The sequence below is a fragment of the Sciurus carolinensis genome, chromosome 11, assembly GCF_902686445.1.
Source record: "Sciurus carolinensis chromosome 11, mSciCar1.2, whole genome shotgun sequence".
Classification (NCBI taxonomy): Eukaryota; Metazoa; Chordata; class Mammalia; order Rodentia; family Sciuridae; genus Sciurus; species Sciurus carolinensis.
Window position 1 is genome coordinate 68415283 of NC_062223.1, and position 12433 is coordinate 68427715.

General features: G+C 43.4%; 2 protein-coding genes across 4 annotated transcripts in view; both read left to right on the forward strand.

The window, feature by feature from the left end:
- The first annotated feature begins 1768 nt into the window (after positions 1–1768).
- Nlrp10 (NLR family pyrin domain containing 10) lies at positions 1769–8829 on the forward strand. 3 transcript variants are annotated; one of them, XM_047515820.1, is made up of 3 exons: positions 1769–1788; positions 5191–5605; positions 6813–8829. In XM_047515820.1, the coding sequence occupies exons 2-3, from the start codon at positions 5317–5319 to the stop codon at positions 8573–8575; spliced, it is 2052 nt and encodes a 683-aa protein (XP_047371776.1). In that variant the 5' UTR covers positions 1769–1788; positions 5191–5316; the 3' UTR covers positions 8576–8829. The 3 variants fall into 3 exon arrangements, with proteins under 3 accessions (XP_047371776.1, XP_047371775.1, XP_047371777.1); XM_047515819.1 differs by lacking the exon at positions 1769–1788 and adding an exon at positions 3917–4054; XM_047515821.1 differs by lacking the exon at positions 1769–1788 and adding an exon at positions 3931–4054 and having other exon boundaries at positions 5280–5605.
- Positions 3925–12433, forward strand: part of LOC124959501 (olfactory receptor 10A3) — a 46020-nt gene continuing 37511 nt past the window's right edge. Inside the window, exon 1 of the mRNA XM_047517929.1 lies at positions 3925–4054. The gene's annotated coding sequence lies outside the window, so the exon portion shown is untranslated. The remainder of the gene's footprint in view (positions 4055–12433) is intronic.

Genomic DNA, 12433 nt, shown 5'->3' on the forward strand with positions numbered 1-12433 from the left:
TACCACTGAGCTACATCCTCAGCTTTTTTTTGTTGTTGTTGTTTTTTTTTTTTTTTGTATTTCAAGACAGGGTCTCCATGTAGTTTTGATTTGCATTTCCCAATTGTTCAACATTTTTTCATATATTTGTTGACCATTTGTATTTCTTCTTTTGAGAAGTGTTTGTGTAGTTCTTTTACCTATTTCTTGTTTTTTTTTTTGTGTGTGTGTATGTTTTTTGAGTTTTTTGTATATTCTGGATATTCATGCCCTGAGGAGCAGGTGCCAAGGATCCTCTTCCATTCTGTAGGCTCTCTTCAGGCTCTTACTTGTTTCTTTTGCTGTGCAGGACCTTTTTAATTTGATGTCATCTCACTTCCTAATTTTTCATTTTATTTCTTGTGCTTTCGGAGTCTTGCTAAGGAAGTCATTTCCTGTGCTGACATGCTGGAGTGCCAAAAGGGCTTTGTTCTCGACAGTGTCATGAGGTGTAAATAGGGTGGTTTAGTCAACAATTTGAGTGCTTAATATTTGCCAGACGCTCTTCAAGTCGCTTAGGATACATCAGTGAACAAAACAGGCAAAAGTTTACATTCTAGTGGTAAGAAAAAGCAATAAGTAAGTTATATATTATGTTAAAAGGTTTTATCATATACAGTAGTTACTAAGGTGTGTCATGAAGAGGGGACCATCAGCAGAAGGTAAGGGGAATCAGGAGTTCTGAGGGGTCAAGGTAGGTTACAGTGAGAAAGTGAAACTGAGTGGAGACTTGAAGGTTCAAGTAGGTAGTCATCATTTGGGGCTCTTGGAGGAGAGAGTCCTACAAATAGAGTAAACAGCTAGGCAGGAGCAGGTGCAGGCCTGGTGTGTGTGAGGAAGCTATTTTGTGTCTAGAGTGTTAAGAAGAAAGGAGAGGGTAACAGAGGAACCCCTCAGCAGGAGGTTGGGAGCAGATCATTAAGAACCTTCTGTGTTATAAGAATTAGCTTTTGTGATTACAGAAGCTGAGAAGTCCCACGATCTGTAGTCAGTGAGAGGAGAGATTGAGGAGAGTTGGTGTCATTAGTTCCAGTCAGAAAGCCATTAGGTGTAAGGCCCAAGAAGAGCCAGTGTTTCAGTTTGAGTCAGAAAGCTAGTGAGGCAGGAGAGTCCCTCTTGTTTGCAGGAAAGTGGGCTTTTTGTTCTCTTCAGGCATTCACAGATTGGATGAGGTTCATCCACATTTTGGAGAACCCCATGGCCTACTTAAGTTGATACCTAAAATTAACCATGGCATGTAGGTTTCAGGTTGTCCTGGGGAATGTGCCTGAAAGTTTTTTGTGAAAAGATCAGGGTCACATCAGCTGGGGGTGGGATCATATTAAAAGCAACCTACAAGACCCATCTCACCTCAATAACTGAAAGAGACAGGCATACACACCAGTTAGCTTCCCCCACACCCCTCTCTTTCTCTCTAACTTTGCCTCACTGGGTTCCTGTGTTTTTGGTCTCTGATTCTTTTTTGGGGAGCGGGGTGGTGCTGGGGATTGAACCCAGGCCCTTGTGCATGCTAGGCAAGAATTCAACAGAATAGTATCCCCAGCCCTTGATCTCTGATTCTTTTGTTTATACCCTTTCTCTTTTGGGACTCAGTTACTCTAGTTTCCAGGTTTACTTCCAGCCAGGTCAGAGTTAACAGAAAGGGAGAGCTTATTTCATCTCTTTCCTCAACCATCCAATTAAAATCAGTTCTTATGCATCTCATTTCTACTTTTGTAGGTGTGACTCAGAATCTCTGGTCCAGTGATCTCAAGACCTGGAGCCTTTGCAGTAAGTGGCCTCTCTGCTCTCTGTTCCCCTATCTATGTGACTATGTTTCATTCTTTATTTTCCATCTTGGTTACTTGGTCTTGGTTCTTGGTTGTCTTATTTTTCTTTCTTGTCTGAGCTTGGTTAAGGCTCTGGGAAAGACCAATTCCCATTCCTGCCCATTTTCCCAGAGTACTCATGGAGAATGAGGGGCCTTAGAGGAGAAGGAAATGTACAGAACATTGGCAGTAGTCACCTTATGGTCTCTCCTCTCTTCAGCTACCTGGTGCCCTCTAACTCTTCGGTGATGGTCTTACTCTTACTTCGTGCGGAGTACAGAGTCCACCAGACATCTCTACGTTCATCTTATGACCACAAGTCACACACCTGCCTTTCTCTGTCAAATAGCTTCTCTCAGTCTGTCAAATAGTTCCCTCTGCCTCACATCAAAGGCCAATCTTCTGCCTTTGCTTTGGATCCTATCCCAATCCCCACTCTCAATTTCCTCCTCTGGTTTGTCTTTCCTTTGCCTGAATTTTTTACCTGATCTCTCTATTGGATGCTTTTTCCAACATGTGAAAATATTCCTCCCCTCTCCCATGTGAAAATAAGGCAGAGCTTTTCTCGACTCCACATTTCCAAAGTTACCTTCTGATTCCTTCTGTTACCAAGCTTCCTGAAGGATTTACCTATACAACTTAGCACCACTCTCCTTTCTTTGCTGAATTAATTTTATTTTATCAAAATAATGAATGTGGGGCTGGGGCTGTGGCTTAGTGGTAGAGGGCTTGGTTGGCATGTGTGAGGCACTGGGTTTGATTCTCAGCACCAAATATAAATAAATAAATAAATAAATAAATAAAATAAAATAAAGATCCATTGACAACAAAAAATATTAAAAAAATAATGAATGCTTGTGGCTTACAAAGTGAACTCATGTCCCCAGAGAAATCTCATGTCCCCAAACAGTTGTCCCCCCTCCCAGTATCCTCATCCCTCTTCCCCTAGGCAACTACTTTAGATTTCTAACAACTCTTCTAACATCTCTGCATTTCTAAGTGGTATGTGTGTACTGCTATCTTTTTGATCACAATTATAGGCATTACCTATTGACTTTTTATTCTAGTACTTTCCACTACCATCCCTCCTCTCAATGTGGTTATGTATTTTTTGTTAGATGGGTATTCAGTGGTTATATTATTACTTCTGTGCAAATGTTATTCACATGTGAGTGTTATAGTTTACTATCAAGTTTTCCTTTTTTTTTTTTGGTTTCTCCTAAAATATTTCCTTATTTTTTTTTTTTCCTGTTTATCTAGTTTTCTGGGGACTAGCTGCTAGCTTTTCCTCCTCTTGCTAGTCCCTCTTTCAGAAGGCCAGTAGCATCAGCTAACCTACTAATTCTTTGTTATTTTTGTTTTGGAGACATTCTTCCTGGAGAAACCCATTCTCTTTCTGCCAGAGCTGTTGAGGATTCTCAACTCTCTAGGCCAGCTGGCCTGCTGCCTGTTAGGAATTTGATTCCTGTTTTATGGAGCTCCCATCTTCTTCCTTCTTCATCCTGGTGAAGCAGATCTTGCAGTAGTTTCAACAGCTTAAAGAAATGGTGCAATAACTGAGGCTATGTTGGTGACAATGCTCCAATTCTTTTGTTCTCTGGTCAAACTGCCCTAGCCTGGTCTGCAGTAAAGTTGTAGAGAGGACTAAGTGTTTCAGGGAGGGTCATGGAGAATCTACTGGGTTTTCTTTCTCTTGGTTACAGAATTGTTCATTCATTCAGCTCCTCCCTTGTTTCTTGACTTTAGTATTGGGAGGAATGAGGTCAGGTTTCTCCCTGATGAATAATTGCTCATGCCACTGACAGATCCAATGTGTGGGTGTTTCTGCCTCACACAACCTTAGCAAGGTCCTTTGTCTCTTCTAGCTCCATATGTACTAGGCCTGTTAGGTATCAAAGGGTGGTCACACCTATCTTTTAAATATGAATACCACCAGTGGATTAGTAGGTTTTGACCAAGAAGACCCAGGCTTGGCCTTAGAGCTGTCTGACCAGAAAAAGGGGCTGTTCCATCTCTCCTCAGTACCTTGCTTGTTGGGCTCCTCCCCCAACTGAGTCATCCCTGTCTCACCTCCAGCTTCTCAAGTCTGGGTTGAGGTAAACAGCCTGGTCTGGAATTGTCTTGGCATGTTGAAGAGCATGTGTTGCCTGCTCTTCTTTCCTGGATTTGCCAACATTAGAGCTTTGTAGAGGAATCCTGCGTCTTCTCATGCAGTCTGAGGCTTTGTGGTAAGTTGTTTCTGCTTTCCCAGACTGTTCTGTGATGTGAAACCCAAGTCCCTTGTATCGTAACATGTTCTTAACACTTTCTGTCACCTATAAAAAATGTATAGATAATGATATTTGAATCTCAGCAGCTGTCCCTGTTACCAGATACTCTTGTGAGCAATCTTGGCATCATACTCTGAGGCATATTACCCACTGGCCTTAGATAGCAGGTATAATTCTGGATTCTAAAAGCTTTCTGTTAATTGTTGCTTCCTCTTCTTCCAAAGACTTCTACCCTGCCTATATTTTAGTTCCATATTTTAAACATAACTAAAAATCCTGCTCTTCCTACTAATTTAGAATCTAAAGTGTTTCTAGTTTCTAGTAGTTTTGAGCCTAAATTCTGTTTTCTGGGTCTGTCTTCCATGTCTTTATCTTTTGAGTTCTGTCTGACTCCTTCTACTCTAGTTTTAGACCATAGAAATCCTGTCTCTTTGCTCAGTGGGAAAACTCTGAAAGATCATTTCTCTCTGACTTTCAAATTTCTTCTCTGGAATAATACCTAGGACAGTTTCTGTGTTGATCAAAAAGGATAATATATGTAAATCATTTGGCATAAATTAGGTATGCAAAAGTGCCCATTCCTCTTATTATTTAAAATTCTGCCCTCATCTGTATCGGAAGATCTCCAGTCTTTGGCCTTGTGAGTGTCTAAGTCCACAGGGCTGATGTGTGAGGGTTGGTGGAATGTCGAGTGGATACTTCCTACCTTCTTGCCATACCTCAACAGTCCCAGCAAATATGCACCAGTTCTGTAAACAATCACACAGTCAGGAACAGGTTGACTTTTGCAACTTAAAAAACTGAAAAATAATTTTTTCTTAACCCTTATGTTTAAGGAACCATACAAGGTCTAATAAAGAGCACACGTGAGAGGGAGGGCTGAGAGAGAGGCAGAGGTGGTGACTGGAAGAAAGGAGGGGAGAGAAAGAGGGACAGGGAGGAACATCTCCACACACTTACCTGCCTTCTTGCCACACAATCACACATACTGTCTGACCCAGAGGCAGAGGGAAATGACTAGACAAATTCCCCTGCTGTCTTACTCACTTGCCTTTTTTTGAAAATTTGCATATAATCTGGTCTCTGCTGCACAGCTTGCCAAGCACTCAGGAAACCAGGTGGTGAGGGGGCTTCAGATTGCTCCTCCCCAGTAGTGGACCTCTCCTCTCCATACTTACTCCAGCTCGCTGGTCTGAACTTGACTTTGAGTTTCCATCACCATGGCCTCAGCCCTGGTCCACAACCCTCGGGAGGCATTGCTCTGGGCCTTGAGTGACCTTGAGGAGGACAATTTCAAGAGACTAAAGTTCCACTTACGGGATGTGACCCTGGCTGAGGGCCAGCCCCTCCTGGCCCGAGGAGAGTTGGCGGGCCTGAGTCGGGTGGACCTGGCATCACTACTGATTTTAAAGTGTGGAGAACAGGAGGCTGTGAGAGTGGTGCTCAAGGGCTTGAAGGCCATGAACTTGTTGGAACTCGTGGACCAGCTCAGCCCCATTTGTCTGAATGGTGAGTGTGGTGGGGGAAAGGGTGGTCATGTGGTACCAGAACTGCCCCCCAGGATACTTCACAGACTCCTGTAGTCTGTAATCTATGTCTCCTTTCACCCTGCTCTCTCCCTCTTCGGGAGTCCTCAGTGCTCCAGGGTCACAGGTAGTCTCCAGCTGAGAGTTCCCACAAATGCTGGGTGGAAATCCTGAGTGGAGATCAGGGGTTTATTTATAGAAAGACAATAGTATTTTATGACCATAATACCCTACCTTCTACCTCCAGTTGTTGTGCCAGAAAAGGGAAGGGAATGAAGGAAGGAGCTTAGAGATGAGAGGCAGTGTTGGTGAAGGGATTTCTACTAATCAGAACAAATGGCTGTGGGGGGGTCAGACCTGTTCCTAGCTGCTTCCCAGCAGATGGCTAGGCTGCTCCTCACAGAGGACAGTCTTCTGTGCCCCTATGTTCAAGGAGCTAGTGGACTGATGCCACCCTAGAGACGAGGTGGGCATGCAGCCTAAATAGCAGCCTTTTCATGATCGTGGGGTTCCAGGGGGAGGGAAGGATCTGTTTGCCTGTGCTCTCTCCCATGGGCTACCTTTACTCCTGAGGACTCCTCTATTTTATAGAAATGGGAGGGTAGATGGACCCAAAGTCATGGCACCTGCTCAGAAGCTGTTTTGCATTTAGCATCTGGTCCAACCTCCTTTAAAAATAGGCTCCTGTTACTTCACCATCTGCCAGTTCCCTTCCCTTTCCTCTCTTTGTCCTCACCTCTTCCCAGGGAGACATTTACCATGAAAACTAAGATACACACACACACATTGTCATACACAGAGACTTTTGGAGGTACATTCTTGGTGATGCAAACTGACGTGACTTCCCTGCACAATACACAAGCTTCCATTGGCATATTCTCATGAACACATGTGGAGACAGGCATGCATTCAGACCCCACAAATGTCCACCCACAAAACACACCCTCAGACACTCAGGCAGCTGTGCATACACACACACACACACACACACACACACACACACACACACACACATTCATATACATACATACACATACAGTAGTACATCCCCTGTGAAACCAGAACTAAAGTCTTCAGGGAGATATAAGGCAGGATAGAAGACAAGACTAAAGAGCAGAGCTAGAGTTTGAAGGGTCCATTTTCCCTTTATAGTTCTCATTTATCATCTGAAACCTCTTTGCCTGACTCAGATTACAGAGAAATATACCGAGAACATGTGCGCTGCCTAGAAGAGAGGCGAGAAGGGGGAATCAATGGCAGCTACAACCAACTGCTCCTGGTGGCCACACCCAGCTCAGGGGACCCAGGATTACCTCCCAGTCCAGACCTGGAGCAGGAGCTGGATTCTGTCACAGTGGAGGCTTTATTTGATCCAGGGGAAAAACCCAACCCAGCCCCATCTTTAGTGGTACTACAAGGGTCTACTGGTACTGGAAAGACAACTCTGGCGAGAAAAATAGTGTTGGACTGGGCCACTGGTACCCTGTACCCAGGCCAGTTTGATTATGTTTTTTATGTGAGCTGCAGAGAAGTGGTCCTGCTGAAGGGGTACAAACTGGAGCAGCTACTCTTCTGGTGTTGTGGGGATAATCAAGCCCCTATCAGAGAGATTCTGAAACAGCCAGAGCGACTCCTGTTCATCCTGGATGGCTTTGATGAGCTACAGCGGCCCTCTGAAGGACAGTTGGGGAAGAGGGCAGGGAGTTCCATGGAGAAAGTGCTGCGTTGTTTGATTAGGAGACAGTTGCTCCACACCTGCTCCCTTCTCATTACTACTCGGCCCACCGCTTTGCAGAGTCTGGAGCCCATGCTGGGTCAACGGCGCCATGTTCATGTTTTAGGTTTCTCTGAGGAGGAAAGGAAGCAGTATTTCAGCTTCTATTTTAAGGATGAAGAACAAGCCAGAAATGCCTTTGAATTTGTACAAGGAAATGATGTTCTCTACACGGCATGTCAAGTTCCAGGCATTTGCTGGATGGTCTGCTCCTGGCTGAAGGGACAGATGGAAAGAGGTCAGGCAATCTCAGAGACACCCAGGAACAGCACTGACATTTTCACTGCCTATGTATCCACCTTCCTGCCCACTCATGACAGTGGGGACTGCTCTGAGCTTACCAGGCACAGGATCCTGAGGGGTCTGTGCTCTTTGGCTGCTGAGGGTATTGAGCACCAGAGGTTCCTATTTAAAGAGGATGAGCTTAGGAAACACAATTTAGATGGTCCCAGACTTTCTGCTTTCCTGAGCAGCAGCGATTACCAAGAGGGACTTGACATCAAGAAGTACTATAGTTTCCGCCACATAAGTTTCCAGGAATTTTTTCATGGGATGTCCTACCTGATGAAGGAGGGCCAGAGTCAACTGGGGGAAGCGTCCTGCAGAGAAGTGAAAAGACTGGTGGAGGCAAAGGATCAGAAAAAGAATGAAGAGATAACCCTCTCTATGCAGTTTTTATTGGACATATTGAAAAAAGAGAACTTCCTGAACTTGGAGCTCAAGTTCTACTTGGAAGTTGCTCCCTCGATAATGCAGGATCTGATGCATTTTAAAGAACAAATGGAATCTATAAAGCACAACAGGCCTTGGGAATTTGAATTCTCCCTGTATAATACTAAAATAAAGAATCTTTCAGAGGCTGTTCAGTTCAGTGACATCTCAGTCTCCCTGTCAGGTTCAAATGAAAGGAAATTACTTCCGGGGAAGCTGTTTTCTGTCCAAACCAGATTGGAAAAAGGTCAGAACAAGAAGCAAAAATGTAATCTTGTGGGTAAAGGCAGAGGGACAGAGGAACTAGACCAAGAAGTTAGGAGCAGCAGGATGGGAATCAGAAAAAAGGGGGCAATAGAGATGAAGGGTCAGAAAGATTGTGGGATGGAGAGACAGGAGGATGGGGAAGGGCAGAGTAAAAAGGACGGAGAGATGAGAGATCAGACTAAGGGATACCAGAAAGAATGAAGGACGGAAAAACAAATAGAGAATTAGATTGCTGAGGGTCAGAAGGCTTGGCATCGCATCTGGGGAGAGGCCATGTGGACTGAGTTCTTAGGAACAATCACCTTTTACCATGAATAGCTGCAGTTCAGCTAATTAGCACTCCTCCCTCAAGGGGCTGTTTTAGTAGCTCCTCTTACATGTTATGTCAATGATCAAGTCTTTGGTTCTGCCATTTGACTCTTTTAACATAAAATAAACTACTTAAAATAATAACATGTAAATTGTGTGCATTCTGTATGATATAGGTAAATATGAAGCATATCTGTGTCAACACTTTAAGGGAAATATTCTGTGGCATAATGGGATGTCCCTCTGGCTCTGTATTTGTGGTCAGTTGCTGCTTAAGTAAAAAGTAGCCTTCTGTTTTTTCTAGAAACTTCGAGAATTTACACATGTTGAAGATGAACCAGGGCTTGTCACAGACCTAAACTTTGATCTTGGAAGCTCTACTGTAACTTGACTTAATTTTATACTAATAACATGTCACTGGTATCTGCAGCTATGCCATTGACTGACTTTTCTTTTTGGAAAGATGAGTCAGTTCTAAGAATTGACTAATAATGTTTTTTTTTTTTTGATTTGGGTTCCTTTGTTTAAAAAAAGAAGGAGTAAAAGATTGTAGGTGGAGGTATGATCTGAACAATATGGAATTCCTCATAGTCATTTCATGGATGAGGAAACTGAGGTATAGTCAAGAGTCCTATTCATTTCTAGCATTCTTCAGAGAGATCTCTTTGTTCCTACACCTCAGCTAACAGTGTAGAGGTCTCAAAGTCTCTGTGCAGGCACTGATCCTACCTGCATCCTACTATTTGTTACTTACTCCAGTGTGGCTGTGAATAGGTCCTGTGGCCCTACAGTGAGTCTACAGATGCTCCTCTTTTTGCTTTTAGCACATTTTTTTTTTTTTTTTTTTTTTGCTGTCAGGGCTTCCCACAAGTTGATTCCACATGTGCCGACTCTAGCAATCTGTCAGACATACCCAGACATCTGAATCCAAGGGAACTCAGCCTTGGGTGGATGACCAGTTTGGTACCCAATGACATGAATCAGTACTAATTATTCTTTACACAGGAAATTTGGTAGCCTGAAGTTTAATAATTACATACATGACACATTGAATACATGAATCATATGCATACACAGAATATGTCTTACAAAACAGTGTTTGTGTGAATATGCTTCTTTAGAGAGGGTTTTGTTTTGGATTGTCAAAGCAGCAGGTCAGTACCCATTCACCTAGGCTGTGTTGCCTTCTAAAGGACTTAAGTATTCTCAGAAGACCAACCCCTGAATGTCCCTGAATGTCTTGGAGAATTTGGGAATAATAAAACAGTGCCCAACTACATCCTGAACTTTTTTTTGAGCCAAAGAGGCCTTTTAAAGAAACATGAATCTAACATCCAATTGGGGATTAGACATGTTATAGTATTTCACTTTGGATTCACATTCTTTTCAAATTAGATTAAATAAAAATTAAATGACCCAAATACTTTTACTAAAATCAACAAAAAAATACCCATCTGATTTCTGGTTTGGGGTATGACTGGTTCTTTCTCATGATGTTATGAGGGGTTTCACTATTTTCCTCTGCCGTTGCTTTTATAATTGCATTTAACTCTCATTTCAGACAGCCACTTCTATGCATCAGAGAAGACAGCATATTAGCTCAGTTTAAACCATCCTTACAGTCAATAATCCCAAAGGTTCTAGCAGGGAAGTTAGGGGAGGATTCTGACCTGCCCCTGGGTATAAACCAAGCCTCAAATACCGTGGCCTGGAAGATAGACTTCCTTGACTAGCCAGAAATGGACCTCCTGGCTCAGGTCAATGATCATATCCTCTGGATAAATGGCCACAGCCCCAGGACTGGATGAGAAAGGATGGCTCCTCAAAGAAAGGGCTTCTGAGCAGTCAAAATACATGTCACAGATACAACTGTGGAATGGATTGGGATTACTGTTACCTGGGGTTGAGGCTGGGCAGAAGGAATAAGAAGGAGGGACAATGGATTCCTATGGTAGGAGTCTAGAAAATGGGTCAAACTAGGCTACTGAGTGTTGTGGTTAGAAGGAGCAGTGATTCCAGGTGCGAAGAGGCTGGGCCCACCCAATCCTTGCTTAGCCTCCCTCTCAGCAGTGGGGAAAGAAAAGGCCGTGATTAAAAGGAAGAAACTCTGTCCTAAGGGAACAACTGTGGGACTCCCTTATGGAAAAATGGGGTTCCAGAGTGGCATGTGGAAGAAGGTTTTCAAACAAAATATGATTAAAATTGAATTTCAGAAGAAGAGTTAATATATATATATATATATATATTATAGGGACATACTTATAATAAAAATGATTCATTTATCCAGATTTTGAAATTCAACTTTATTTATTTATTTATTTCTATTTATTTATTTAATTATTTTTTACAGATTGCATTTTGAAGTCAGCTTTATTTTGCTGTGACCAAAATACCTGTCAGGAACAATTTAGAGAAGGAAAAAATTATTTTGGCCTATGGTTTCAGGGATTTAGTTTATGGTGAGCTGACTCCATCACTTTAGGCTCAGAGTGAGGCAGTACATCATGGGGGAAGTATGTGGCGGAGGGAAGTTGCTCAGGACTTGTTGGCCAGAAGATGAACCCTTCCAGGGCATGTCCCCAGTGACCCACCTCATTCAGCCATGTCCAACCTGCCTATAGTTACACCCAGTGAGTCCATCTTAACTAGAATGAAATGATTAGGTCACAACTCTTGTAATCTAATCATTTACCTCTGACTATTCCTGCATTGACAAAGGAGCTTTGGGGGGACACCTCATATCTAAACTACACATGGTTCTTATTGTCCCTGAAATCTTTTCCCCCTCTGTTCTCTAAAGAATATGGAAGACAACAACCCCAGGAAAAAGGGGCCAATAACCCCCAGGGAGAAAGGAGTACAGGGGGTCCTGGGGGAAGAAGGCAAACAATGGGCTCTGGACCTCCACCATTTCCCAGCAACAACGGGCTTCGAACTTTCACAACTTGCTCTCCCTGACTTGGGCTTTGAACTTGTACAACGGTTCCGCCTGACTGCCCAACTGATGCATGCTGCTATGATTTAAGTCTCACTTAAACTCTATAGAAATCAGACCCCTCTGGTAACCAGCTGCCATTTTCTCTCCTGAAAATGTGCCCTGACAGTGCTTAATAAAGCTTAGTTGGTCTTTTGGGGTCTGTCCCCATTTCAGTTATTTTTGCTTTCATTATGATGCCAAAACCTGAGAATGGGAGTAAGGGATCTTCACCCCTCCCTGTCCTAAGGAACTGCTTTCCTAACAGTCATGTTAAATGGCTGATGAGACCTGGAAAGTGACCGTTGATTGTCTAGCACTCCTATGGCCAGTACTCCTATGGTTCTCTGAGGTCAGGGAAACCCCTAGTCATGGCTCCAGTGGCTACAACTGAATTCCCAGACTGACTGTCCCCACCTTCCCTCCTGCCTGATAGAAGGAAACCCTTCACACTTTCTGCAGTCCACTTTGACTAAGGGCAGCTGGTACTTGACCTGAAATCCACACCATCTTTGGGCTACATTTTTGCTACCTTATTGCTATGTGAACAGAGCGAAAATCTGTATTGGGTCCTGTGTTGGTGTTGGAGGCATATTTTTTCTAACCCTCTCCTCCAATTCCTCCCTGTACTTAGACCTCTTCCCTGCCCTTGACCTCTGGATCAGAGACCACGTTTTGCCATTTTGTTCCTACATGTAACACTAGCCTTCTTATTCTCCAGAGAGGTAAGATTTCTTCCTGTCTCTTACAGAAGTGCCCTGCCTGAGACCTCCATC